Below are 26,367 nucleotides of genomic sequence, written 5' to 3'. Positions count from 1 at the left end.
TTGCTTCTTCGAGAATGTAGGCTTACAAGTCTCTTTGAAGGCGTTGTTCACAGCTGTTTAGACGCTTACAATTTTTCGGAGGCACCTCCGTGCATATAAAGTATATATATTCTTGATCAGGATCAACAGCCGAGTCGATCTAGCCATGACCGTCTGTCCGTCTGTCCGTCTGTCCGTTTCTACGCAAACTAGTCTCTCAGTTTTGAAGCTATCTGAATGAAACTTTGTAGTTAGCCTTCTATATACTCTCACTCGTATATATGTCGGAACGGGCCGGATCGGACGACTATATCATATAGCTGCCATAGGAATGATCGGAAAATTTTTACAAAAAAATTTTTAACTTTTTCAGATTTCAATAGAATTGGATCAAATTTGAGATATAGCCATTCTACTATACTCTACAATTTTGCATAAAATTTTATGAAAATCGGACTACTATATCATATAGCTCCCATAGGAACGATCGAGAAATTAATACAATTAAATTTATAACCTTTTCAGTTTTCAACTGATTTTCATCAAATTTTAGGTATAGGCATTTAATTTAAGTCTTAAATTTTGTGGTAAATTTCATGAAAATCGGACGACTATATCATATAGGTGCCATACAAACGATCGTTTGATGTGGAGGAAAAATGCAAATCAGTGAATGTAAAACTGTAAATATAATATGTATAGGTGAATGAAATGAAAGCAGGTATTACTTCATTGTTTTTTAACTCAAATATATATAATTTATATTGTATGGATTCATAGTCATAGAATTTATATCTGTAAGGGTATATAAACTTTGGCGTGCCGAAGTTAGCTTCCTATCTTGTTTAATGATGATTTAAGACATCCGTTGATTTCTGGTCTATGAGTGAGTTTGGAGATGTGAAAAGAGGTGAACTTGTGTCTGTTTCGCACCCTTATCGGCGAAAACGTTGCCCGGATTACCTTGGTACCCATAGAATTTTTATTTTTGGGAAGTGGTTGTTAATCAATCCTCGAATTTTGGAGTTCACGTGCTTTTTTTATAGCTTCAATCTTTAATCTAGTGAATCTGGGCAGGTCTATTTAAATAGCTTTGAGAATGACTGTTGCTTCGGCTGCGTACACTAGTCAAAAGTTCATATATACAAAAGTTTTCCCAAGGGCAATACATGTTGATTAGAGTATTGCTTTGTTTGCTAAGCTGATTTTCCATATACTTCCTGGACTTTTTCAACAACATGCCATTATGCTTGTGGAAGAACACTGCTTTCACTCAGGAATGCAATTCTCTCTGACGAGTTTTCTGTGCTACAGAGCTGACCATCCGAGCAACACATGCAAAGGTGGCGCAATTATCACTTCCATCACCCCTAGGCACCTCCTCATTGGGTCGAACTAGCAAAAATGTTTACTTATCAAGATATAAAAGCCCATAGACTTGTGGCGTCGCGACTAATTCAATCCATTCGACTAATGGTCTTTGTGGCCGTACAATGCTTTTCTATATTATAGTGTTATCCCTAATAATTTTATATAAAGTTAATTCCCATTTGGCCACACTCTGTACAGTATTTAGGTTTTTGCTTAGAAAAGTAAAAACTAGAAAAAATCGAAAAAAAATTCCATACTGTTTTTGTTGTTTTATTGCTGGTTTTGTTTAAATTTTGGGTGTATTCAGATTTATTATTTATATTTTCTTATCTATTTATGTAAATTGAGTTTTAAAGGCGAGTACACGGACAATATAATTATTTATAGTATATTTAATTGGAACTGCATACATGAGAATGACAACTGCAATAAATTGTGGTTATCTGATCTATTCCACTTTGGTAGGCTTAGTGTTCCACGTTTGACACTCTGTGCAGTACTCGTTGCTAAGATTGCACAGATCGTGATACATATGACCACATTTAAACACGACTATGGAATTAAAGGTATCATTTTTCATTAGTATTGGACATTGACACTGTGCACAGCATTGATCATGGGATACTTGTTGGCCGCGCCGGTGCAATGAAACCACCTCGGAGTGGGTATCAAAATAATCATCAAGCTGCATTCTTTGAGCGGTGGATAGCATTTCCTGTTGGATATTGTAGTGCCATAGCATATTGATTACAGATTCCCGAAGATTTGGTATGGTCTGGCCCTTCTTTATTTTACTAACCACTACTTCTGGGTTAACAAAATCTAAAAAGCAATAAAATGAAGGTAGACTACGTAAAACATTTGAAATTCAAACTCTATATTCCTTACCCACAATGCCATTCAAAACTTTCGTTATAATCTCAGGTTGCTTAGTGGATTCATTTATTCATTTATTCATCTATTCCATAGATCGTTGTCATCATGCTCTTTACAAAATTCTATTGCCATTTCAACGTCTCTCATCTACAAAAAAACAAAAATAAATTTCTAGAGAATTACCCTATTTATAAGGGGTTAACCAATTTAACGTTCGATTTTTTAAAGTCTTTAAACCGTCAACTCGGTCAACTCGCTTGAATTCTAATAATAATACTCATTACCTTATGAATTATTATATTAAGGGCTTCTGCTGCTTCCACTCCGCCCATGCAACCCAGCAAGTAAACCATCTCTAGATAAAATTCTTCTCGTTTACATATCTCCAATGCATCTTGTATAACGTACTCCTTTGAACGCCGTAAGAATGGCAATAGTTTTGTACGATCATACTTTGCATACAAGGAAACCAACTTGTGTTGAAATATATTGTTACAGTTCACCTTTTGCAAAGAGTCCAAGTACTGTGAAATTCTAAATTGCTTTAAATGTATTTCAATAAGTGTATTCGATTTTACCAAAAATAAGTATTCCTGATTGTTCTCTAGCTGATGCACAACAACCTTGCTAAATCAAGAAAGATGCAAATTTGTGCCTAAACGAGAAGGGGTAAAAGTGTTCGCATTAGTCTCTTTTTATACCCTTGCAGGGTATTATAATTTCAGTCAGAAGTTTGCAACGCAGAGAAGGAGGCACCTCCGACTATATAAAGTATATATATTCTTGATCAGGATCAACAGACGAGTCGATCTAGCCATGTCCGCCTGTCCGTTTCTACGCAAACTAGTCTCTCAGTTTTGAAGCTATTTGAATGAATCTTTACAGTTAGCCTTCTATGTACGCTCACTCGTATATATGTCGGAACAGGCCAGATCGCACGACTATATAATATAGCTGTCATAGGAATTTTCGGAAAATTTTTACAAAAAAAATTATAACATTTTCAGTTTTCAACTGATTTTCATCAAATAGGGACGATCGAGAAATTAATACAATTAAAAAATTTAACTTTTTCAGTTTTCAACAGATTTTTATCAAATTTAGAAAATCGGACGACTATATCATATAGGTGCCACACAAACGATCGTTTGATGTAGAGGAAAAATGCAAATATAATATGTATAGGTGAATGAAATGAATGCAGGTATTACTTCATTGTTTTTTAATACAAATATATATAATTTATATTGTATGGATTCATAGTCATAGAATTTCTATCTGTAAGGGTATAGAAACTTCGGCGTGCCGAAGTTAGCTTCCTTTCTTGTTACTTTTAACTTTCTCTATAACGTCCCCTATGGTATGACGTAGGATTTTCTTGATATGATTTTTATACTTTTGCAGGTTATTATAAATTAAGTCAGAAGTTTGCAAAGCACTGAAGGAGGCACCTCCGACTATATAAAGTATATATATTCTTGATCAGGATCAACAGCCGAGTCGATCTAGCCATTTCCGTCTGTCCGTTTCTACGAAAACTAGTCTTCGAGTTTTGTAGCTATCTAAATGAAACTTTGTAGTTAGTATTCTATATACTCTCACTCGTATATATGTCGGAACGGGGCGGATCCGAAGACTATATCATATAGCTGCCATAGGAATGATCGGAAAATTTTTACAACAGAAATTATAACATTGTTAGTTTTTGGCAGAATGTGATCAAATTTGAGATTTAGCCATTGTATATTACTTTACATTTTTGAGTAAAATTTTATAAAAATCGGACTACTATATCATACAGCTCCCATAGGAACGCTCGAGAAATTAATACAATTAAAAATTAGAACTTTTTAAATTTTTAATAAAATTAATGCCAATAAAAATTATATAAACATAAGATATAGCCATTTTATATTATTCTACAGTTTTGTGTAAAATTTTATAAAAATCGGACTACTATATTATATAGCTGCAATAGAAACGACCGAGAAATTAATAAGATATAAAATTAAAACTTTTTGAGTTTTCAACAGATTTTTATCTAATTTGAGAAATAGCCATCTTTATTAGTCCTAAATTTTGTATCCAATTTCATGCAAATCGGACTACTATATCATATAGGTGCCATACAAAACGATCGTTAAATGTGGAGGTAAAATGCAAATCTGTGAATGTAAAACTGCAAATATAAAATGTATAGGTGAATTAAATGAATGAAGGTATTACTTCATTGTTTTTTAACATAAATATATATAATTTGTGTTGTATGGATTCCTAGTCATTGAAGCTCTATATGCAAGGGGATAAAAACCGGCATGTCGAAGTTAGCTTCCTTTTTTGTTTGTTTTAAAGTTATAAATTTTTAAATAAAAAATTTCGACTAAAAAAATTTTTTGTTGCAAAGTGCTTCCATTTGCTAAAGATAAAATGTTTTTCAAAAATGGCTACGTCATGCTATAGCCATACTTTTTTAGTTATTAAAAAGATTTTGTTTTTGAATTTCAGAAAACAACTGTGATGTGCAGCATGTACTGCATCCGACCGTGTCCTAAAAATATTCCTTTTTTGACTGGCTATATCTCCACCATTCGTAAAAAATCAACGTTTCATTAACAGTCAAGGGGTGCTGTTGATTTTTCATCGATGGCAGGCCATTCAAACTGTTGACTTATTTAACATGGGCATGTCCTAGGCTGTCATCAATAAAAATTCATCAACAATAAATCGATGATCCATCAACAATTCATGAACAAATTCATCAACAATTCATCATCAATTCATCGATGCTTTGTCGATGAAACATCGATGTTCCATCAACAATTCATCGATGTTTCATCAACAAATTTCTCAACGGCCGGGCCATGATACTGCCGACGACTGCCGTCTAGACTACCGCCGTAAGTGTATCGTGGGCCGAGCGTCGTAGTAGAACTCGCAATCGGCAGAGGGTCGATTCGTTCGAAGTCGCAGAGGGCAGAGCGTCGTCTCGGTAGAAGTCGCAGTCGGCGCGTTGATGACAGTGGCCAATTGATGACACGCGGTACTGCATTGTGCTGTATTTATTTTCTTGTCTGTTCTCTGGTCGGAGCTGCAACAACCGATCGAACGCTTAGCTTCAATACATATATGTATATGCTTACAATGTAGCTTAATTTAAAAGATAAGGCGACTGAAGAAGAAGAGGGAGGGAGAAATAGATTAAAAAGAGAAGAGCTAAGAGCGCAGCAGGTGCAGCCAAACACCCATGCGCGCATAATAAGGCGTTAGCGGTCTGCTCCGAACACTCCGGAGGAACTTGTTTTAGAACACCTGGATTCGACTCAGATTAGTTTTAGCCACAATACCATAACCTTGAATCCCGTATCACCTAGTGGGTGCAAGAATGGACTTTTACATCCGGACTTTATTTGCCAGACTTAGGTAATTGTTTGCCTTCAGCAGCCAATACAGCCTTCTGGCATTATCCTCCATGAGCGCCTATCTGTACTTGTATGCTTTGCGAGTACCCCCAGGTACTTATACACCCTGACCTGCTTAAAAAGCTCTATATCCAAACGCACGGTACAACTGCTCAGGGGTGCCGTGCCTGAGTCTGAACCGAAATTGAAAGTTAGAAAGAGCGTTCATTGCCTTCGGAGACTGACGAAATCTCCTAAGGATGCACCTTTCCAGAAGCTTACCAAGTGAGGAAAGGATGCTAAAAGGTCGATAACTGTTGTGGTCCTCGGGAGGTTTGCCAGGTTTAGGGATCAACATTATGTAAGCACTTTTCCAAGCCTTTGGAAAATAATTTAACCTTAGGGAACATTGAAGATGAGAAAAGTCATTAGAGAATTTCCAAATTCCCCGTTATCTAATTCATTTTATTATAGTGATAAGAAAATCTGCCGCAATATGCACATTTTCTTTTGTTGAACAGGCTAAAATAGTTGGAAGATGATTGCACAAAAGCCACTTTAAAAATCTGAGTTGTTATTGGATGATGGATGAAATGCATGTCTGTGGGAATCGGTGTGTCTCATTTGCAAAAAATCCCAATTTTTTTACACGGTATGACTGTGTGGGAAGACAGTATTAAAAGCGTTCCAACTTTAAACGAATAAATACTAACTTCTAAATCAATTTTTGTTATGCAAGGTAGTGTGTATGTGTCGTAATAAAGTTCGGACCTTTTCTTTATTTTTCAAAAAACGTTTTTCAACTCGGTCACATTTGAGAGTAGCGTGATTCCAAAATATAAGCGAACTTACAAGGAAGTACAAATTAATGTTATAATGATATTTTTGTACAGAGTAACTTCAATAAGGTGTTTTCGCAAATTCTTTATAAAAACAATTTTACATTGCTAATGTAATCTAATGTCCACATAACTTCTAGTTTATTTGCCGTGTTTAGGCTTGCTTTCGGTGAGCAAGATGTCTATTTATACAACCAAATCGGGTGCTACATCTATTTTAAAACCGTTTTCCGGTGCTGATCGAGAACGAGCCAAAACTGCTGCCGCAAACAAAGTTCGATTTGCTACTGCTAAAGAAAAAGGTCTTTTGGAATCTATTCGTGTAGCTGTGGAAGATGGAAATTTTCATTTTGTCCAAGAGTTTACATACTTTATTCGAGAATCTGATCTCGACGATGATGAGTTTTTGCAAGTTTTCACAGATGCCAGACAGATAGTTCACCATTTGACCCCAGATTTTATAAGCCTTGTCGAAGCATTGATGTCCCTTAACTGGAAAAATCGAGATCTTGTGATTATCCAAGCATACACAGATTTTTGCGTTGACGTTATGGTGACCCACAATAGGTATTTACCAATTGGTTTAATCAAATTGATTGTCCACTGGATTCCCGCGGACTTAGATTCAGCCGATTGGGTTAATGGTAGCCCATCGGAACGTGCTCACATGGATTTAAAGACAATTCATGATGCTCTCAATCGAATCCTCACAGCTGTACCTATGTCATTTGATGAAGTTATTGACGCAATAACCTCAAAATTTCCGTACTTCAAGAAGCCTTCTCATGTTACGGCTGGTTATCTGTTTAACGTTCTTTGGTTTATCGAATATAAGCCGATATTTAAAGAGCTAATTTTGCAGCTGGTTCTGCAAAAGTAAGTAATTTCTGAACTATAAATACAATCTAACGCAGTTAAGTCTAGTTTACAACTATTTTTTCAGACTTTTAGTCTTAGATGTTAATGCCCCCCGAGATGCAATCGACGTGGAGACTGGCGAAAACCAACAACCAACAGTCAACCATCCTATCGGTCATACCCTAGATATATGCCTTTTAATGCTGTACAAGTTTTTTGATGAGCAATGTCGCATTGAACCAAAGAGCCGTGAAGAAAGCTTGTCAGCAAGTCAAGTATTTCATATGTTGTTGTACTTGTTTAACGAACTTTTACTTCCAAGTCACAATATTCATCATGTGCAATTCGTCATATTTCAAGTGTGTGGTATTCGATCGGTGTATTGGGAAGGCTTTTTGCAAATGCTTTGGAAGAAAGTTCAAAATCCAAATGCATCAGCTATAATTCGACATACAGCTGTAGGGTACCTATCTAGTTTTATAGCCCGCGCGAAGTTTTTACCACTTGGGTAAGTAATGGTTGTTTCTTAGAATGTCTACTAAATAAGTTTTACTGTTTTTCAGAACTATAACATTCTATCTTCAAGAGTTAAGTAAATGGGCACATTCCTATATAGACGACTCTGATGAATACGGCCAGAATTGTTCACTTAAAGCCAACATGGTATTTTTCTCAGTATGTCAAGGCATTTTCTATTTAATTGCCTTTCGTGCCAGTGATTTGACAAGATGTAAAAAAGATTTGCTCTTCCTTCAATCTCTACAACTTTCTCGTCTTGCCATGTGCCACTTTAATCCGCTTCGATACTGTTTAGCCCCAGTGGCTACGGCCTTTGCTGGAGTTACGCGAACACATCAATTGGCGTATTGTCATACGGTTTTGGAGCGTAACGCTCGTCGCAAACTGGCCACTGTTTACGGTCATGACAAATCCATGTCGGAAGAAGTGCTTGAAACAATTTTTCCATTTGATCCGTACTTACTTAAATTGTAAGTATTTTTTGTTTTAAAATTTTAAAAACCCACTGCTAAGTTTTATCTTTATTTTTTAGGTCTAAAAAATATATTGAGCCCATTTATTTGGCCTATCACGATAATGAAACAGATGTTGTTCAGACTGTTACACTACCTAATATTCGGAAACGTGGAGACTCCGAAATGATAGAGGATGACGAGTTTATTGTTGCAGACAAGCGCCAGAAATTGTTAGAGCTGTCAAATAGTGAGGAGTTTGACGAAGACTGTCACTATGGATCTTCCATTAACTTAAAGAAATAAAAAGTTGCTTGTTTTATTGTAATTTTTTTTTTATTTGCTCTTCGGAATAGTTATAGGGATTTTTGGAGCTTTCGTGTTATCTTTCCCAATTGGCGGTTCTGCAAATTATCTTGATTTCGTCACAGTAGGCCCTAATTTCCATCAGTTTGTCATCTAATTCTTTGCAAAATAAAAAATGAAATATAAATTATTTTTTAAACTGAAAAAGTATTGACAGAAGCCTTTTAACAATTTTTCTTTTGTCTTATACTATTAAATGATGTTTGAGATTTTAATATGAGTTAAAAAGCAACAAATTTTAACAAGAATTATTATATAAAATAACAAAAACAAAATAACCTAAAGTTTTCAGCTGTCAAATAATTCTTTGCAAAATGCAAACAGAAGTTTAAAAGATTCCTAGAATTAAACAACGCAAAGCTAATTGTGAGGAAAATTAACGCTTGCCACTTAGTAGTTTTTACTTTTATATTGAAGAATTTCGTTAGAAAAAGTTCGTGTTTGATCGAGTCCATAATTTTAATCATGCCCGGAAAACGAATTGATAATATTAATCAATTGGTTTACTTTAGCCATTACAATAGTTGATCGGCGTCGGAACTTTCAGAAATGTCTCATAATAAGTCAAGAACCATTTATAATATAAACGGGCTGAAAAGAAAAAAAGACTCCACCTGAACAATCCTACAGGCAGACCACCAAGGCCCTCCAAACGCGACCATTCTAAAATTTTGAAACAGACAGTTGGCTTGCCATGAGACTGTGAGGAAAGTCTTGAATCTCCACAAATACTCCTCATATATAGGCAGGAAACCGATGCTTTCAGCTATAAATATTGAAAGGCGGATTAACTCCTCTATCGCCCACGTTAACCAGCCTGCTGAGTATTGGGATTAATTAATCACTAAATTAAGAGTTAAAAGCGTGGGGTGCATATATAATCAATGTTACAATTATTCTAAGGGCAACGCTTTTAACTCTGAATTTAGTGATCTTGTTTATAATTATATACTATTGCTCTGAATTTAATAATTTAGTTTGTAATTATAAATTATTTTCTTCTTTTTAGTTCGGTTATTTATAAAAGCGTGTTTTTTAGTTTTTCTAAACTAATATTTATTTTCTATTTTTTAGTGTGGGTAAGCGTGTTTTATAAATTTTCTAAGATATCAGTTATTTTTTCGTACTTTATTTCGATTTATCAATAATCAATTTTTGCGGATATGTAATTATGAAATATCTTACGAACTATTTCTTAATCTCATTATTTCATTTATGGCCTCTTTGTTGCATGGGGTTTTTCCTGTTAACTTTGAGCAATCAAGTTCTTCAATGCGAATACCGTCTAAGGTTCTTACACGACTAAGTGCTACATAAGCTTGTCCAGCATGCATGCGCAGATCGCGCGCCAGCTCTGTCTCTCTTACTCCTTTACGGAGGATCTATAAAAGAATTTGTCAATCCTGACGATCCTAATGAGGATAATGAAAAATTTTTATTAAATTATTGCATTGTCATCGGTCCTTGAGAAGTATGCAAAGTTTCAACTTTATCAGATATTTGGAAACCCTTGAAAATAGTGTTTAAAGATTCCGTTACATACATACATACATACATACATTCCGAACTAATAAAAGTGTATTAAAAACACGGACTATTGCACATAAAAAAGGATTTTACAGCTAAAAGTTAAAGACAGGCCGCTTATCCCGACCTTATTCCAATTGAAAACACTAGAACGGATACTAGATATCCACATTATAAAAATAGCGAGCTCCCTTATCTATATACAAATTGAAGAAGACGTCAGAACATCGATCGCTATCTATCGCCACTACTATGGCTGATAAACATCGACAAAATATTAAAATATTATTAATACCAACTAGTACTGTTACTTACATCCGGACATTTCCCCGTACACATTTATTATGGGTACACTCCCCAAAGTCAATTCGTGGTCGAAAACCTGCGGATTGGACATTGTTTGCATTTTTAATTGAATAAATGAAATGAATAAATACAAATATTAGATATCTTATTATTATTATCTTATTTAAATTAATTTCGCTAAATATCGGCGTTTAATTCAGCTGTTTGGATATGCATAAATTGTGAAATCATTTTTTTTTCGACTTTACTGTCAACCAGTTGGGACGTCTCGTTTTTATTTAGCTCGGAAAAAAAAAAACTACGGAAATATCGAATCTACAACTAAATTTTTCTAAATTTAATTTTGGAAAATTCTTCAAAACAATTTAAAAAGAAAACAGTATTCATTGTGCGAAGCAGGATACCTTGCCCGGCTGTGGCTTGGTGGTTTCTGCTATGCAGAAGCCACCCACAGCTGGCCCCTCGAATAAGGAGGAGGCTACTCTATCTCGACGGTTAAACCGCGAAGACAACTCTCGATCGGCTACCCCTACTAGCTCAATTGACGTTGCGGCTGAGCTCCGCAGCGCTGCTCTCAAACGTGCCCAGCCAAAGAAAACCCTTGGATCCTCCCAGAGTACTGTCGCTGACCTTCCCGAATGGAAAACTAAAGGAATCAACCATGTCTTTAAGTCGAGCACTATTGATTGGCAGCGGGTGCAGCCCAAAAGACGACAAAATCAGGCGCCGCAGTTAAAAAATGTTATAGCTTCGCAACTGCCCACTGTATCACGTTCTCAGCAGCCAAATACTCCACTTGGTCATAATCAGTTTGCCTCGCTGATGAGCGTTGATGATGATGACATCGTGGAAGTCGATGAAGTGAAGGATGCGGTCAATACAAAGCCAGATTCCCCATTGAAAATCAAGAAACCAAGGCCCATTAGAATTCCAGATGTCGTTGATATTAATGCCTTGGAGGCCTTCCTATCCCCCATTATCCCATCTGATGATTTTGAATTTCGATTGTCTCCTGCTGGGGATGTCAGAATTTACGCAAAGGATTCTAACACCCACCGCCAGATACTCAAGTTGCTTAATGCTCATAATGTTGAGTATACCCATTTCTGCCTAGACGAGGATTAAACGTTCCGTATAGTGGTGCGTAATCTACCTGCCTCAACTCCTGTAGACACGATTGTCCAAGAGTTTAAAAAGCAAGGCCACTCGGTTGTCAATGCGTACAATCCGAAGTCGAGGCTTCCTCATCGAGTCAACTCTGATGGAAGTATCAATGCCCAGCCGAAACAGAATATATGGTTCCTAAACCTGTCCCCAGCTCCCAACAACAGGGACGTTTTCAAGATTTCTAGAGTTGGCCGAATGCGAGTATCAATTGAAGTACCCAGAAAGAATAATACTCTGAGGCAATGCTTCAGGTGTTTCGACTTCGACCACACTAAAAATTACTGTCTAAAGAGGCCCGTGTGTGGACGATGTTCACTTGAACACCCAACTGGTTCTATTCTGTGCTTGGCAAAGACTACCAACGACCTCATTTGTGTAAACTGCCTGGGTAATCACGCGGCTTATGATCGAGCTTGTCCTGTATATTCCCTCAAACTGAACAATCGTCGATCTGGGATTAACCTTGCTGCTCCACGACAACCAAGTTCTAGATGTCAAAACCAATCTATCCCGTCCTTGGCTGTCCGCAATGGACTGTCCTTTGCGGATGTTATCGGGCAACGTAGTAAGCCTATTTCTCAAATGGACTCGTCTTCTCGTAACTGGAATACAAACAACTATAACACGGAGTTTCCTAACCTTCCTGGTAATGGCAAGAGAGCGAGATCCAGAACTAGAGTCCGTGCTCCTTCCTCTGCGCATGTTGCTCCTTCTGCCTCCACTCCTGACTTGTTGAGTTTGTTCCAAATGATGCAAGAGCATCAAGGGTGGTCGCTCAGCTATCCCTCTCAGTGGCAGCAATAGCCCAGAATGTGAACCAGATTCAGGGAGGATCCTCTCTGACAATTCCCAGATATAGTGCCCATTATGACTAATGATCTCCGCATTGGATTCTGGAACGCCCGCAGCCTGGCATCAAATGCGAATGAGCTGCTTATATTTACTCTACAGCATAAAATTGACATCATGTTAATTGCGGAGACTTATTTACACCCTGGAATCAACTTTACTCTTGCAGGATTCGAATGCCTGAGAGCTGACCACCCCGGCAATACTCGCCGAGGTGGCTCAGCCATTCTGATCAAGGAAGGAATTTCCTATTACCAACTTCATGTTGTCAGGGATTGGAAAGTTCAACTAACTACCGCCATGATCTCATCTAGCAGTGGAGAGCTATTGATTGGTGCAGCGTATCTTCCTCCTTCATTAGGTTGGACTAGTGCTGAATTTGATCACCTCCTTTCAGAACTGGGCCATAAGTTCATCCTAGGCGGGGACTTCAACGCAAAACATCGACTTTGGGGTAGCTACAGAGCCGACGGTAGAGGGAGCGCTCTACATGATGCTATTACGAATTCTTCAGCACAAATTCTAGCAACTGGAAGCCCTACGTGCTTTCCATCCAATTCTAGGGCCACCCCGTCCTGCATTGACTTTTTTATCTACAAATCGATTACAAGTAACCTGCTTTCCATCAGGAACGAGCATGATCTTAGCTCTGATCACTTGCCGCTGGTAGCAACATTTGCGTCTGCTCCTACAACCATTGTCTCTAGATCCAGCCTGCTGAAACCTGGATTTTGTCTCTCCGCCTTCCAAGATTCACTGGATAACTCCCTTGAGCGTTCCACCTCCCTAAACACGAAGGAGGACGTGGATTCAGCCATTAACATCCTTCTTACAAGGATTGGGGAGGCTGCTGCAGTTGCGGCCCCTCCGGTGTCTCCAGGCTCTCTTACGGCAAGGCGTCATTGTGTGCTCTCTTCTGAAGTTGAGGGATTGCTGTTGCTGAAGAAGAGGCTTAGGCGAGAGTACATCCGCACATCCGACATGAGAATCAACAGATTGTTCAGGAGGATTTCCAACAGAGTACGTAAAAAATTGTCGTTACTCAAGGCTGAAGCTACGGATCGCATGCTGGAAACCGTGACAGCTGATGCGAGCTCCAACTATTCCCTTTGGAAGCTGACTGGATCCTATAAAAGGCAAGCTACTCCCAAGTTTCCAATCAAAACAGAGGATGGTACATGGGCAAGATCAACACAAGACAGAGTTGAAGCTTTTGCTCAAAGTCTAGAAGATAGATTTACTCCCTTCGGAACAGCCTCTGTCCGGAGATAACAGATTGTGGCTGACAAGCTTGCGATTACACACCAAATGGAGCTTCCGGTGCCACCTATAATTGTGCAGGAGGTTAAGGAGGACATAAAAAAGTTAAATGTCAAGAAAGCCCCTGGAGATGACCAAATTGATAATCGTATTGCACGAACGCTACCTCTTAGAGCACTGCTATACCTTATACTCATCTTCAATGCTTCCCTGAGGTTGAGCTACTTCCCAAAGGCTTGGAAGAGTGCTCGGATTGTAATGATCCTTAAACCTGGGAAACCACCCGAGGACCTAAACAGTTATCGGCCTATTAGCCTCCTTTCCACATTTGGTAAGCTGCTGGAAAGATGCATCCTTAGAAGATTACGTCAGTCTCAGTTGGCAATGAACGCTCTTCCCAAATTTCAGTTTGGGTTCAGACTTAGGCATGGCACCCCTGAACAGCTGCACCGTGTTGTTGAGTATATACTCGAGGGGTTTCACTCTAAACAATACGTGGTGGCTGCCTACCTGGACATACAGCAGGCTTTTGATAGGGTGTGGCATCCAGGGCTACTCTATAAACTCAAGCCATTACTAAACCCACAACTGTTCGAAATGGTTAGGAGCTTCCTCTCTGAAAGGACATTCAAAGTGGTTCAGGACGGTACCCTATCCTCTCTAAGGCCGATAAAGGCTGGAGTTCCCCAAGGAAGCGTGCCGGGACCGACGCTGTACAGCTTGTTCACTCATGACATGCCGAAGTCCACGGGACATGATCATAATTCTATGCTGGCCACATTTGCTGACGATACTGCTGTCCTCTCCAGATCCAACTGTATCTATGACGCCACTGATATGCTTCAGCTATACCTCAAAAGGTTTGAGAATTGGGCCTGTCGCTGGAACATTTCAATTAATCCGGCAAAGTGTGCTGTAGTGACGCACTCCCTCAGAAAGGAGTCGTGCCCTGGACTGTTCCTGCATGGAGAGCTTCTTGAGCAGGTCAGAGATTATAAATACCTGGAGGTCACCCTGGACACTAGATTAACCTTCGCCAAGCATACAAGGTTAGTTAGGCGTTCATTGGAGGATAAAGCCAGAAGGCTGTACTGGCTCCTAAAGGCAAATAATCACCTGAGTCTGGCGAATAAGGTCCAGATATACAAGTCCATACTTGCCCCTACTTGGAGATATGGGATTCAAGTTTATGGCATAGCGGCCAAATCTAATCTGAGTTACATCCGGGTCTTCCAAAGCAAGTTCCTGCGGAGAATTACTGGTGCTGAGTGGTTTATTCGGAACACTGACCTAGCGAGGGACCTTAAAGTTCCCTTGTTATGGGATATTATCAATGAACAAGCCGAACATTACAAAAATAAGCTCATGTCTCACCCAAACATTCTAGCCAGGAGACTTGCGTCTCGGCGGGCAAGGCGCAGACTTAAAAGGATTCATTCCTCGGACCTACCAAGAAGGAAAATTTATTAAACACTAACTAAACTCCCTGCCACTTGTTACTTCTTCACTTCTTACACTTTTGTAATAATCCAATGAACTCCTCCGCTCACTATTGTATAAGTTGCTACACTACAGTAATTTGCAATAATAAATTCAGTCAAAATGGAAAAGTTGTGTTTTTTGCTTATACCAAAAATTCTTGATATTTGTCTCGCAGTACTGATTTTTTTATTGCCCCACTCCACTGCTGTGAACCCAATACAGCCGCATATGCATTTATGTATGTGGCAATTGGTTATTCTTCACTTCTTTGTTTATAGTAGCGGAAACTCTGTTCCCGCGTACCCCTAACCTTGACACTGTTTGACAAGGCGGCAGCTTGGTTCGACGAGCTCACATACATAGTTGCTAAGGCGGCGGCTCCGTCCCTCCATACCCCTGGCCGTGCCAACGGCCTCCATGGACAAAATAGCTTGAGCGGTCATTCCTTTACCAGTGCAATTTGACTCTCTTCAACCTCAACCAGAACAGCTTAAAGCTGTAATTCAGGCCGCCGTTAACCAAGCCCTAACGGAGCCGGTCAGCGAAGCTAAGCGCAGGGAAAAGGAAATGCGCAGTGGGCCACTCAAGTTGCAGCGGTGCAAATCGCACCCGCACAGGCGGCAGCTCCTGTAATCAAAGTATACAAGCCCATTGATATCGTTGGCGATATTGTGAAATGCATGCCCGAATTTACGGGGACACAGGAGGCATACGTCTCTTGGCGGCAAGCGGCAGTAGCCGCATATTTTATATTTAAAAATACGTAAATAGCTCACGCCACTACCAGGCGGTTGTAATAATTAGGAGTAAAATAAGAGGCCCTGCCGATGCAGGGCTATCCTAGTTTGGAACTATATTGAATTTCGATGCGATCATAGACCGTCTCAATTTCACATACATGTGGTACGAAGAGTCGGCGGCAAGAATCTTATGCGAAAACTTCCGGGATGATGCGCTCCGTATATTTATATCGGGCCTTAAGCGCAGCCCCTCCGATGTCCTTTTCTCGGCAAAGCCGAAGGACATGCCAACTGCGTTGGCATTGGCTCAAGAGGTGGAATCAAACCACGAAAGATACACGTTCGCAGCATCGTTTGCAAATAGTCTGGAAGATAGGGATAGGAAGCAAATTCCAAAGGCTCAAGAACGCCAACAAACTTCCTATCAAGCACACTCTCAAGTAAGTGCGGGCAAAAGCCCACACTTCACTAAAGAACATAAGGCTCAGGTGCACTACGCTCCACATAGCTACAGGCGTCGTGAAAACACGCCAGAGCCCATAGAGGTTGACCCTTCAATGTCTAGCATGCTAAAACCATCACAGGCGCCGGCATACCAAAATAGGAAGCCGGCTGCGTCCGACAAATCGGGCCCACAGAAAAGGCAAAGGGTCAACCACATTGCACCGAGAAAACTAGTGAAACATACACCATTGCAGCTTCCAGCGCGGCTCAAGAAATTGAGGATGACGCCATCTGTGAGTACGACTCCAATGCCATTCATTTTTTAGGGGAAAATCTTTGCTACTCGTCATCAGACGAAGAGTAGCGGGGATAAATATGAAACTTCTTATTGACACTGGCGCAGCAAAAAAATTCATCTGCCCACATGAAGGATTGAAAAGCGTCCCACGGCGTCACCACAATCACGAGGAAATGCTTCGTGCCACTTTTCAATTTGAAGGCCACGGTTTCATCTTACCCGACTTGTCTTCCTTTAATGCGATCATCGTCCTCGACCTACATAAACAGGCAGGGGCATAGCTGTGTCTGGCCTCCGGCCACCTCAGATGGGGCAATGGAGAAAAGAAAATTGATTTCCACTCGTGTCCCGATGTCAATTTAACTGAAGTGGAATGCTCAGATGCGCCACCTTTAGTTAGAAATGCATTTTAGAAAAAGCTCCGCGACAGGAAAAAAGGCTTTACCTTACAACACATCGGTGGTAACCACCATCAGAACGGATGATGAAGAGCCCATTTATGCCTCTACCCTTACCCAATAGGGGCGGTCGACTTCGTCAGTGGCGAAATTCAAGAGCTGCTAAAAGTGGCATAATTCAAAAGTAAAAATCCCCCTACAATAACCCAATATGGGCAGTAGACAAAAAGGGCACCGACGAAACGGGCAACCGTAAAATGCGCCTCGTATCAAACTTTCGCAAATTGAACGAGAGGACAATTCCTGATCGCTACCCTATGCCAAACATCTCTATGATACTAGGGAATTTAGGCAAAGTCAAATACTTCACAACACTCGATTTGAAGTCGACCGTGGAAAAACTTCCTTTTCCGTTAACGGAGGAAAGTACGAGTTTCGCAGAATGCCATTTGGACTAAAAAAACGTCGCCAGCATTTTCCAACGAACTATAAACGACATACTGCGAGAGCAAATCGGCAAATTCTGCTACGTTTATGTTGATGATGTTATATTCTCAGAGGATGAAAATACCCACATCCAGCACGTAAATTGGGTTCTCAAAAGTCTTTACGATGTTAATTTGAGGGTATCAACGCAGAAGTCTAAGCTTTTTAAAAAAAGCGTTAGCCTTTTGAGTTTTAAGTCACCAGCGCTACCACTGACCCAGAAAAAATCAAGGCCATTCAGGAATTCCAGTGTTCGAAGTTAGATCATTCCTGGGCCTAGCCAGCAATTATAGATTCTTTATTAAAGATTTTGCATCAATAGCCAGGCCCATTTCGGACATCCTGAAAGGGGAATACGGTAGTGTCAGCAGACACAGGTCCAACAATATACAGGTGCAGTTCAGCGAGCCGGCTGGCCTTTCATAAGCTGCATAACATTCTGGCTTCAGAGGATGTTATTCTCAGGTACCCAGACTATAAAAAGGCATTGATCTAACGACAGACGCCTCAGCATACGGCATAGGCGCGGTGTATCCCAAGAGGGACGACCCATTACTATGATTTCGAGAACCTTGAAGGACAGATAAGTTAACTGTGCTACCAACGAAAGGGAGCTGTTAGCAATAGTTTGGGCGTTGGCCAAATTGCGTCATTACTTATATGCAGTAAAGGACATAAATATCTTTACTGATCATCAACCATTGACATTCGCAGTATCGGAGTTAAATCCGAATGCGAAAATCAAAAGATGGAAAGCTCGCATCGACGAGTCCGGCGCCAAAATTTTTTACAAACCCGGCAAAGACAACCTCGTTGCGGATGCCCTCTCAAGACAGCAACTTAACGTTCTGGGGGAGAAGAAGCTTTTTCTAGCGCAGCCGCAATTCACAGTGAGCTGTCGCTCACCCACGCCATTGAAACTACGGAAAAGGCCTTGAATTGCTTTCAAAACCAGATAACTCTGGAGGAGGCACGCTTTCCGTCGAAACGCAGCTTCGTACTCTTTGGAAACAAGAGACGACATAGCATCGACTTCACATGCAAAGAGTCATTGCTCGAAGAGCTCGCAGACATTATCGTTCTTAAAGAAGTAAACGCCATTCATTGCGATTTGCATACGCTAGCAATGATACAGCACGAATTGGTTCGGCAATTCCCGGCCACTAAGTTTTGGCACTGCAAAAACCGTGTAACGGTTGCCGTCGCTGAGAGGCGAGAAGTGCTCACAGTTGAGCAAAACAGGGCTCACAGATCGGCCCAAGAAAATGTGAAGCAGATACTCTCAGAATACTACTTCCCAAAAAAGACTAAACTAGCGAGCAAAATCTTCGCTAATTGTAGGACATGCGCTAAGGCGAAATATGACAGACACCCCAAAACGGACCTGCGATAGATCTTTAACTGCGAGGGACCACCCGTGGATAAATATAAGTTGCCGACGGCAAATCAACATTTTATCTGACGCATTATATTTAATTAATTTATATACTACCCATATACTCAGTCTCGGATGAAGCTGGCATTCAACATTGTCTACGATATCGACCTGGCAAATGTCTGACGTTTAATAATCTGTTCCAGAAGCATCGAGATCTCTCAAATCGGGAAGTCGAGCTGTGGAGCTGTCCAAATTTTTCTTTGCTGGCCTATATATTTCATATATATAATTCTTTTCAAGGTTTCCCTCTTCCCTACAAAATAATATGTATGCCAAGAACGCGAAATATTGTATTTCTCTTTACTAATTTAATTATATTAATTGTATCCGCTCTTAAGAACTTTTGAAGTAATTTTTTCCGCACATTTTTGTTTATGGCGGGATCTCTAATTTAAAGTATGCAAAGAAACTGCAAATTAGAGCGAGAAACAAATGGTCGCAAACAGTATGTTTTATTTAAATTTGTTATGGCCACTTAAATATCGATAGCATTGATAGACCCACATAAGGGGTGTTATACGATTAGCTAAGGGATGCCACCCTGCCTTAATAGCAGATCGGTAGCATGCACCACCTTATGAGGAAAAAGGTTCTTGACCTGGAATGGTTCGGATCTGAAACAACGGTTCCAACCAGAAAAGAAAAGAGAAGGTGAAAAGAAACCAAATGGAGAGAGAGCGGTTAATTTGTTCCAAGCTACGCGAGAGGGCGGGTCACGAAATTTGAAATTAAAAGTGACTTTTGAAAAGGAAAGTAAAAAAACTCTGTGCGCGTGCGCTCCCTCAAAAAACGTTGAGTGGTAAATTTGAGATTGTGAAAAGACCACGAAATTGCTTGGACGTGAGCGGAGGATCAGCGAGGACGGAAAGCCGGTTCGGGAAAACTCAAAAGGCTCGACCAGACCCAGTCCTCGCAGAAAAATTCCGGCCGGTCGCAAAATTCTGACCGTCACAAATTCTGGCCCGTTACAAAAATTCTGGCCCGTTACAAATTCCGGCCTGTCACAAAATTCTGGTTGTCACCTCTTTCATTTCTTTTTCTTTGGTTCGGTTTGGTGGCCACTAACTAAAAGACGTGGAAAATTAAATGTAACCCCGAATCACGGTGCGCCAACACCGACATTATAAATAAAAAAACAAAAAAAAAATTTTAAGGAGGGAGAATCGTCGAGGACGGCCGACACGCCTTCAGAGTGGCGACACCGGGAGCTTTGCAGCTTCAGCCAAATTTTTTTTTGTTTTAGGTTAAATTTAAATGTGTTCTTTCGTGTTTGTTTGCGGAATATTTTCGTTTAGTTTTACCTATTTATTTATCTATGTATATATTCGTTACGTTTTTCAACGATTTTGGTATTTTTTAAATTATTTCTTTACAATTCCTTATTTATCACATATTTATTATCCATTAATTTATCTTATATTTATTTATTTATTTATTCTACATCTATATACATATATATTCAAAATACTTCAGTCAGGTGCAGCAGTGAAGTTGTTCTGTTTTTTTTTTTGCAAAATTTTTGGTTGTCTATAGGAATTGGCTTTTTCCATTTATATTTGCGACCCCCCCTTGAGAGCTCTTACGGGTAGGAAGGGTCGGAATGTTTTAAAGGGAATTGAGTAAATTGAAGAAAATTTGTTAGAAAAATCGAGACCAAAAATCTGCAAAAAAGAAAAAGCAATTCAACAGGTGAATTAACCTGCACGTCACTTAATTATAGGATAATGGTTGTAAAAATAAATATAAGATGAAGAGTCAAATTATGAATATGGAGTAGCGACTTTAATGTGGGGGAAAGGGGAGTGAACCGGGATAATGAGTGTGTAGGTGTGTGTGTGTGACTCAGTCAGGGGCAGTTGCAACCAAAAAGGTTGAACTCATGCGAGCAGCTGCACGGTAGGGAAGGGATGAGCATGTGGCCTCCAGTTCATCAGGAGAAGCCAGGTCCGGTGTGTGTGTGAGGAACTATAGATGAAGTTGTTTTTTTTGTTTCTGCGTGTTTGAAATAAACCGCGCGGAGTATAGTGTTGTGTAAACGTCGAGTATCGACGAAATTTATTGTTGTGTGTGGCGGGCAGGGTTAGGGGATCCATGGCCCGAAGAGAGAGCTAGCCGGTGCCAGCCCAAATGCCACGCAGGTCCTTTAGTAGGGACATAACAAATTTTGTTATTATTTTTGCAAGCCGCTCGCAAAATACTAAAACGGTGCCGTGTAGCCAGTGTGGCTATAGAGTTTGATCTGGGTTTTGTTTGAACCCACTACTTTACCGCCCTTATTAACAATTATTCAGTCATTCAGTCCTAGAGCCAATACCCTGGGTGCATAATATTCAATTCAGTTCTTGTATTTTCCACAATTAATGTAATTATTAGTGGGTCGATTTTCGGCAACTAGTCTTATCGATAGTGCACTCGATGTATTGACAGCTCTATTTCGATGTTAATCGAAGTTTCTCCACCTCTATTGTCTAACATATGTCACATTGAAAGTTTGAAATCGTAATCGGAGCACGGTAAACATTGTTTTCTTATATGTATAGAGGAACTAAACTTAGTTAGTGGTGGCTGACTGTTACAATAATTAGTGAACTATTATTGGGAAACCACTAAAACAAATTCCAAAATGAGTGACGACTTTTTGAGGAAACCATTCTCATTAGCGCCCGCACCAGCCGGTAAGCGTTTAAGGAATTTAGTTACGCAATATTGCAAGTTTTTTACATATGTAGAGTGTGTGACCAGCGTTTTCTTATGCACAAATATTAATATGCTATATTTCAGATGCGACAACAACAAACTATACTCCGGCTACGAGCACATTTAGTAGCGCCCCGGTGTCACCGTACCTCAACTATGATTCCCGGTTTCTACAGCAAGCCCAGCCGGAGTTTATTTTTCCAGAAGGCGCTAACAAGCAGAGGGGACGCTTTGAGCTTGCCTTCTCGCAAATAGGAACCTCGGTGATGATTGGTGGAGGAATTGGCGGCCTTGCAGGTGTCTACAATGGTTTTAAAGTAACCAACGCGCTAAACCAGACGGGGAACCTCCGGCGAACTCAGTAAGTTACATTTTTACCCGCAATCAAAATGAAATGTTTTATTAATGCCGTCACCCGATTCACAGGTTAATCAACCACATCATGAAACAAGGTTCGGGCACCGCGAACACGCTGGGTACACTAGCGGTGCTTTATTCGGCATGTGGAGTGTTTTTGCAGTTCGTTCGTGGGGAAGATGACCATGTCAACACTGTGATAGCAGGTTCTGCCACAGGGCTATTGTACAAATCAACAGGTGAGTTAGTACTGAGATTTATTCGAAAAATTCAACAACTTATAACTTATTGCAGCTGGCCTACGGAGATGTGCATTAGGTGGCGCTATAGGGCTGGGCATTTCTTCTCTCTATTGTTTATATCTTATAGCGCAAGAGAACACCCCAAACTCAAGTCCAAAATACCTGTAAATCCTGATGGAAAGAGTTTTCTATGCACGAAAAGATCTAAAAACAAAGCATCTTGTGTAGACATTTTGCGCGTAATCACTTAAAATCACGTTTCGTTGTATATTATGAATACATATACATATAGTAGGTCTATTAAGACATACATATGTACAATTGAGTTTTATCTTCATAAGGTGGGCAGGATAAAGCAACACGTTTTTAAAGTTTGACTAAATAATATATTTAAATCGTTTTGATAATGTCGTCGCAGGGTTTTAGATATCAAACAAAATATATTTAGGTGAGATACAACTGAAGACTATTTAAAAATCCAAAAATTGAGTTTCAAATTTATTAGAAATTCCGTTGTCGGCATTTTTTTTTAACAAAATCGAGACTTTTTAAAAGAAGCATGTTGAATAAGACACTAGAGACCTTTAAAAATATTAAGTTTGCATTTTACGATTTTAAAATAGGGTTTTACGTTTTTTAAAATTTGGTTATATAATATATATATCTGCCATATGTGAGAACCTAGTAAACTTAACAAAAAGGTGTTGTACATTTGAATGTAAGTACAAATGTGTTTTACCACTATGCAAGAAATCAAACAGTACAGAAGTCAAACAGTACAAAAAAGTACTATCACAAAAACGGCTGAGCCTGGAACCCCAGAGCACCCGAACGATATGTCTAAAACCCCAGAGTGCGTTCGGCTTTTTCGAGTTCGAAGCATTTGTTCGAAACCGAGCACAACAAGAATTCACTTTTCAGTGGCAGATCGACCGTGGAACGATGAGCGGGGGTACGTTTCTTTGCGCTGTGCTCTCGTTTCTGTGTATATGTGTACAAGCGCTCGCACGTTTGTATGCGTGTTCAAATTTCTGCATTCAGAGTCTTTTTCAAAGATTTTGGACGGCCGCAGCCAGTGCGCCGAAGCGGAGGCTCACTTGCTTATGACGTCACAGCAATACTTAGTGGCTAGCGCTTGGATTGGGGGACAAATTATTTAAGTTATTTAACTATAATTACTACTTATTTTAATTTAAGTTTTTTTTTTCTGACTATATTTCCCAAAAGGCATTTTGTTGATGAATCATCGATGAATTGTTGATGAATAATCGATGAATTGTTAATGCATTTTTATTGATGACAGCCTATGACATGCCCATGTTAAATTCATCAACAGTTTGTATGGCCTGTCATCGATAAATCATCAACAGCACCCCCTTTACTTTTGATTAATTACTGATAACAGGTACTGCAGGGTATGTTGTTGTTGTCTATGCAAGTGATTTGCGCGTGTCACTTTTTGTTTTGTTTTGATTTTCCAAGATTCTTTGATTTGTTTTGATTATGCTTCTGTCAATATCTATGTATGTACATATGTGTGCATATTTGGGTGCGCTTTTGTTTTAGCGCACTTTTTTGTTTTTGCTTAGCAAGTGAAAAAACTTAAATTACAATAAGTAGTAATAATAGTTAAATAACTTAAATAATTTGTCCCCCAATCCAAGCGCTAGCCGCTAAGTATTGCTGTGATGACATAAGCAAGTGAGCCTCCACCGCGACGCACTGGCTGTGGCCGTCCAAAATCTTGCTAAGTGGTTTTACTAAACCGAAACACCGTAACGTGGTAAAATAAGTTTATAAATCGACACTAATTTTTGATGTTATTGGTTTCATTGTCAATTATTTCATATCTTTTTTTAGTGTTTGTTAAAAGAAGCTGAAATGTTTTCTTAAAATAAAATATTTCGAGCCTTTTCAATTCAAATGAAAAGAAAAAAATCCTTTTTTTTTTTTTTTTGTTTTAGGAATTTTTTTTATTGAAAAGTAAAATGGATTTTTTAAGCATTGTTTCTATTTCTCACTAACTTAAAAACTTTTAAGTATGTATTTATAATATTTAAATCCCTAAAAACTTTAATATAAACTATTCTCTGCTTCTACTACTTATAAAACTAAGGGAAAGGTGATCACTTAATTTAGTATAACAAGAACGTTTTATAAAAAATGATTCAGAACAGCAAGAAATACATTTTTGTATATTTTTTTAATACACATTTGAGATGTAAGCGGTTGCCCATAAATTCATTAATCGCTTTATACCCTTACAGTGTTTAATAATTTCAATCAGATTGCCACGCAGTGAAGGAGTCTTTGACCACATAAAGTATATATATAATCTTTACTGATATTCTTTGTCAACAGCCGAGTCAATCTAGCCTTAGTCGATCTTGGTCATAGTTTCACATTCACAGTTTGGAATTTTTCTAAATGTAGATTGTTTTTTTTTTGGCAATGACAAGTAATTCCACCCGTTTTCTGTAAACAAACATTATAAAGTGAACGTAAATTTTAACTTATAGATGTTAAAATATTATTTATTGATGTATTATGCCGCTATTCAGTTCTAAATGCAAGTAATTAGACACGCCAACGTTGCAGTTTTCTGAGAAAAGTTTTCTCATTTTACGTTGCAAAAATTATAAGCTTTGAAACAAATAAGATAATCGAAATATTGAATCGGCATTTGACATGTAATTGTAAAATGTACTTATGTATTTGACAATGTGCCATGTCCACCCATTAGCGTTTTTATAGGGTAAAAAATGGAAAAATTGATTTAATTTTGTATTTTTATTTTTATTGATTTTCATAATTAAAAGCAATTTGAAAGTTTAAAAAATATTAAACACATTTTATTTTTTAATTTAGTTTCTCTTTTTCTATTATTTTGACTACTTATCACATAAAATAAACCTATATTTAGTAAATTTCTAATAGATCAAGCATTTCTGAGATTTCAAAGATAAAATAAATACAAAACATTAAAAGATTCAAAGTATTGCCGCTTGCATAAATTTGTTGGAGTTTTTTCCCTGAACTTGCTCATTGTTCATATGTACGATTTTAGAGTGGCAACTCAACGCAGACTATCAAGATTTTGATTCAGGAAAGATAGATGCAAAGGCGGCATTGCGTAGATGGCGCGTTTTGGCAATGAGATCGAATCTATTTCAATTGGTACATCACGTTAGTATTTTGAGTACTTCAAGGTCGAAGATCTCAAAATGGCTATGTCGGTAATTTTTTTTAGATTTTCTCCTAGACAGATTTTTTTTATAATTTTACAAAACGTATTAATAATGTTCTCTATCAAGCTGCTCCTTAGACAGCGCATGTGTTACAGATGTTGCTTTTTGAACTCATCATGTCCACTCGGACACTTTCCTGGAATAAGGGTTACGGCAGAGACCCTAACTCGAAAAGCCAAATAATCCTGGCTGCATTCGGGGTAACATTTTACAATCTGTTAACGACCGACTTGCCCCTAGCCGATGGACTCCAATTATAATTTAAAATTTTTGCTGGAAAATGTTTACCAAAAAGGCAAAACAGCCACGCAATATACAACTGAAATTGATAATTGAGGGATTACCCTACGAACATGCAGATAAGTTCGACTCGTGACGAAAAATTGTGACCTACAAAAGCTTTAAACAATACTTGGAGCTGGAACTTACGGCTTCACAAGTACATCATATGTAGCATAGAAAAGACTGGCAACGCGAGTACCATCTTCTATACTCGTGAAGGTCAAGCTCACTGAGGTAACTACAATAGAGGTAATAATCACGGTAGAGAAAATGGCCGCGGGTATAGTACTAATAATATCATATAGCTGCCATACAAAGGATCGTTAGATATAGAGGAAAAATGCAAATCTGTGAATGTAAAATTGTAAATATAATTTGTATATGTGAATGAATTGACAGCAGGCACCCTTTCTTGTTATATTTATTTTCCGACGTTTGAGATTAATATGCCGCTATACTGCTGCCACTTCATGGATTGTGGGAGCATT

General features: G+C 38.9%; 2 protein-coding genes and 2 long non-coding RNA genes across 9 annotated transcripts in view; 2 read left to right on the top strand and 2 right to left on the bottom strand.

The window, feature by feature from the left end:
• Window positions 1-1,604: 1,604 nt before the first annotated feature.
• LOC110182825 (uncharacterized) overlaps window positions 1,605-26,367 on the bottom strand; it is a 51,915-nt gene continuing 27,152 nt past the window's right edge. The window contains exons 1-5 of one of the 3 annotated variants that reach the window (XR_002319585.2): window positions 5,907-6,227; window positions 2,805-2,881; window positions 2,511-2,750; window positions 2,239-2,373; window positions 1,605-2,172 (exon numbers count right to left, since the gene is read on the bottom strand). This is a non-coding gene — a long non-coding RNA (uncharacterized LOC110182825). Of the gene's footprint in view, window positions 2,173-2,238; window positions 2,374-2,510; window positions 2,751-2,804; window positions 2,882-5,906; window positions 6,228-10,500; window positions 10,568-26,367 lie in introns of those variants that run through there. The other 2 variants (XR_015273565.1, XR_015273564.1) reach the window with 2 other exon arrangements.
• On the top strand, window positions 6,361-8,620 carry Tif-IA (RNA polymerase I-specific transcription initiation factor RRN3 homolog Tif-IA). 3 transcript variants are annotated; one of them, XM_086841260.1, is made up of 5 exons: window positions 6,361-6,532; window positions 6,604-7,339; window positions 7,407-7,829; window positions 7,885-8,310; window positions 8,373-8,620. In XM_086841260.1, exons 2-5 carry the CDS (start codon window positions 6,642-6,644, stop codon window positions 8,596-8,598), a joined length of 1,773 nt encoding a protein of 590 aa, XP_086697386.1. In that variant the 5' UTR covers window positions 6,361-6,532; window positions 6,604-6,641; the 3' UTR covers window positions 8,599-8,620. The 3 variants fall into 3 exon arrangements, with proteins under 3 accessions (XP_086697386.1, XP_086697387.1, XP_086697388.1); XM_086841262.1 differs by having other exon boundaries at window positions 6,366-6,532; window positions 7,388-7,829; XM_086841261.1 differs by having other exon boundaries at window positions 6,361-7,339; window positions 7,388-7,829.
• Window positions 9,690-10,437, bottom strand: LOC147644727 (uncharacterized). 2 transcript variants are annotated; one of them, XR_015273566.1, is made up of 2 exons: window positions 10,218-10,437; window positions 9,690-10,167 (listed from the first exon to the last, which is right to left on the bottom strand). It is a non-coding gene; the product is annotated as an uncharacterized LOC147644727 (long non-coding RNA). The 2 variants fall into 2 exon arrangements; XR_015273567.1 differs by having other exon boundaries at window positions 9,690-10,070; window positions 10,218-10,434.
• Tim23 (translocase of inner mitochondrial membrane 23) lies at window positions 21,174-22,667 on the top strand. The gene is made up of 4 exons (XM_020950956.2): window positions 21,174-21,728; window positions 21,835-22,111; window positions 22,177-22,346; window positions 22,402-22,667. Exons 1-4 carry the CDS (start codon window positions 21,677-21,679, stop codon window positions 22,515-22,517), a joined length of 615 nt encoding a protein of 204 aa, XP_020806615.1. The 5' UTR covers window positions 21,174-21,676; the 3' UTR covers window positions 22,518-22,667.

This window comes from Drosophila serrata, unplaced genomic scaffold (assembly GCF_035046125.1).
Source record: "Drosophila serrata isolate PLE 108 unplaced genomic scaffold, ASM3504612v1 contig_112, whole genome shotgun sequence".
Lineage (NCBI taxonomy): Eukaryota > Metazoa > Arthropoda > Insecta > Diptera > Drosophilidae > Drosophila > Drosophila serrata.
This window is presented reverse-complemented; position numbering and strand designations above follow the sequence as displayed.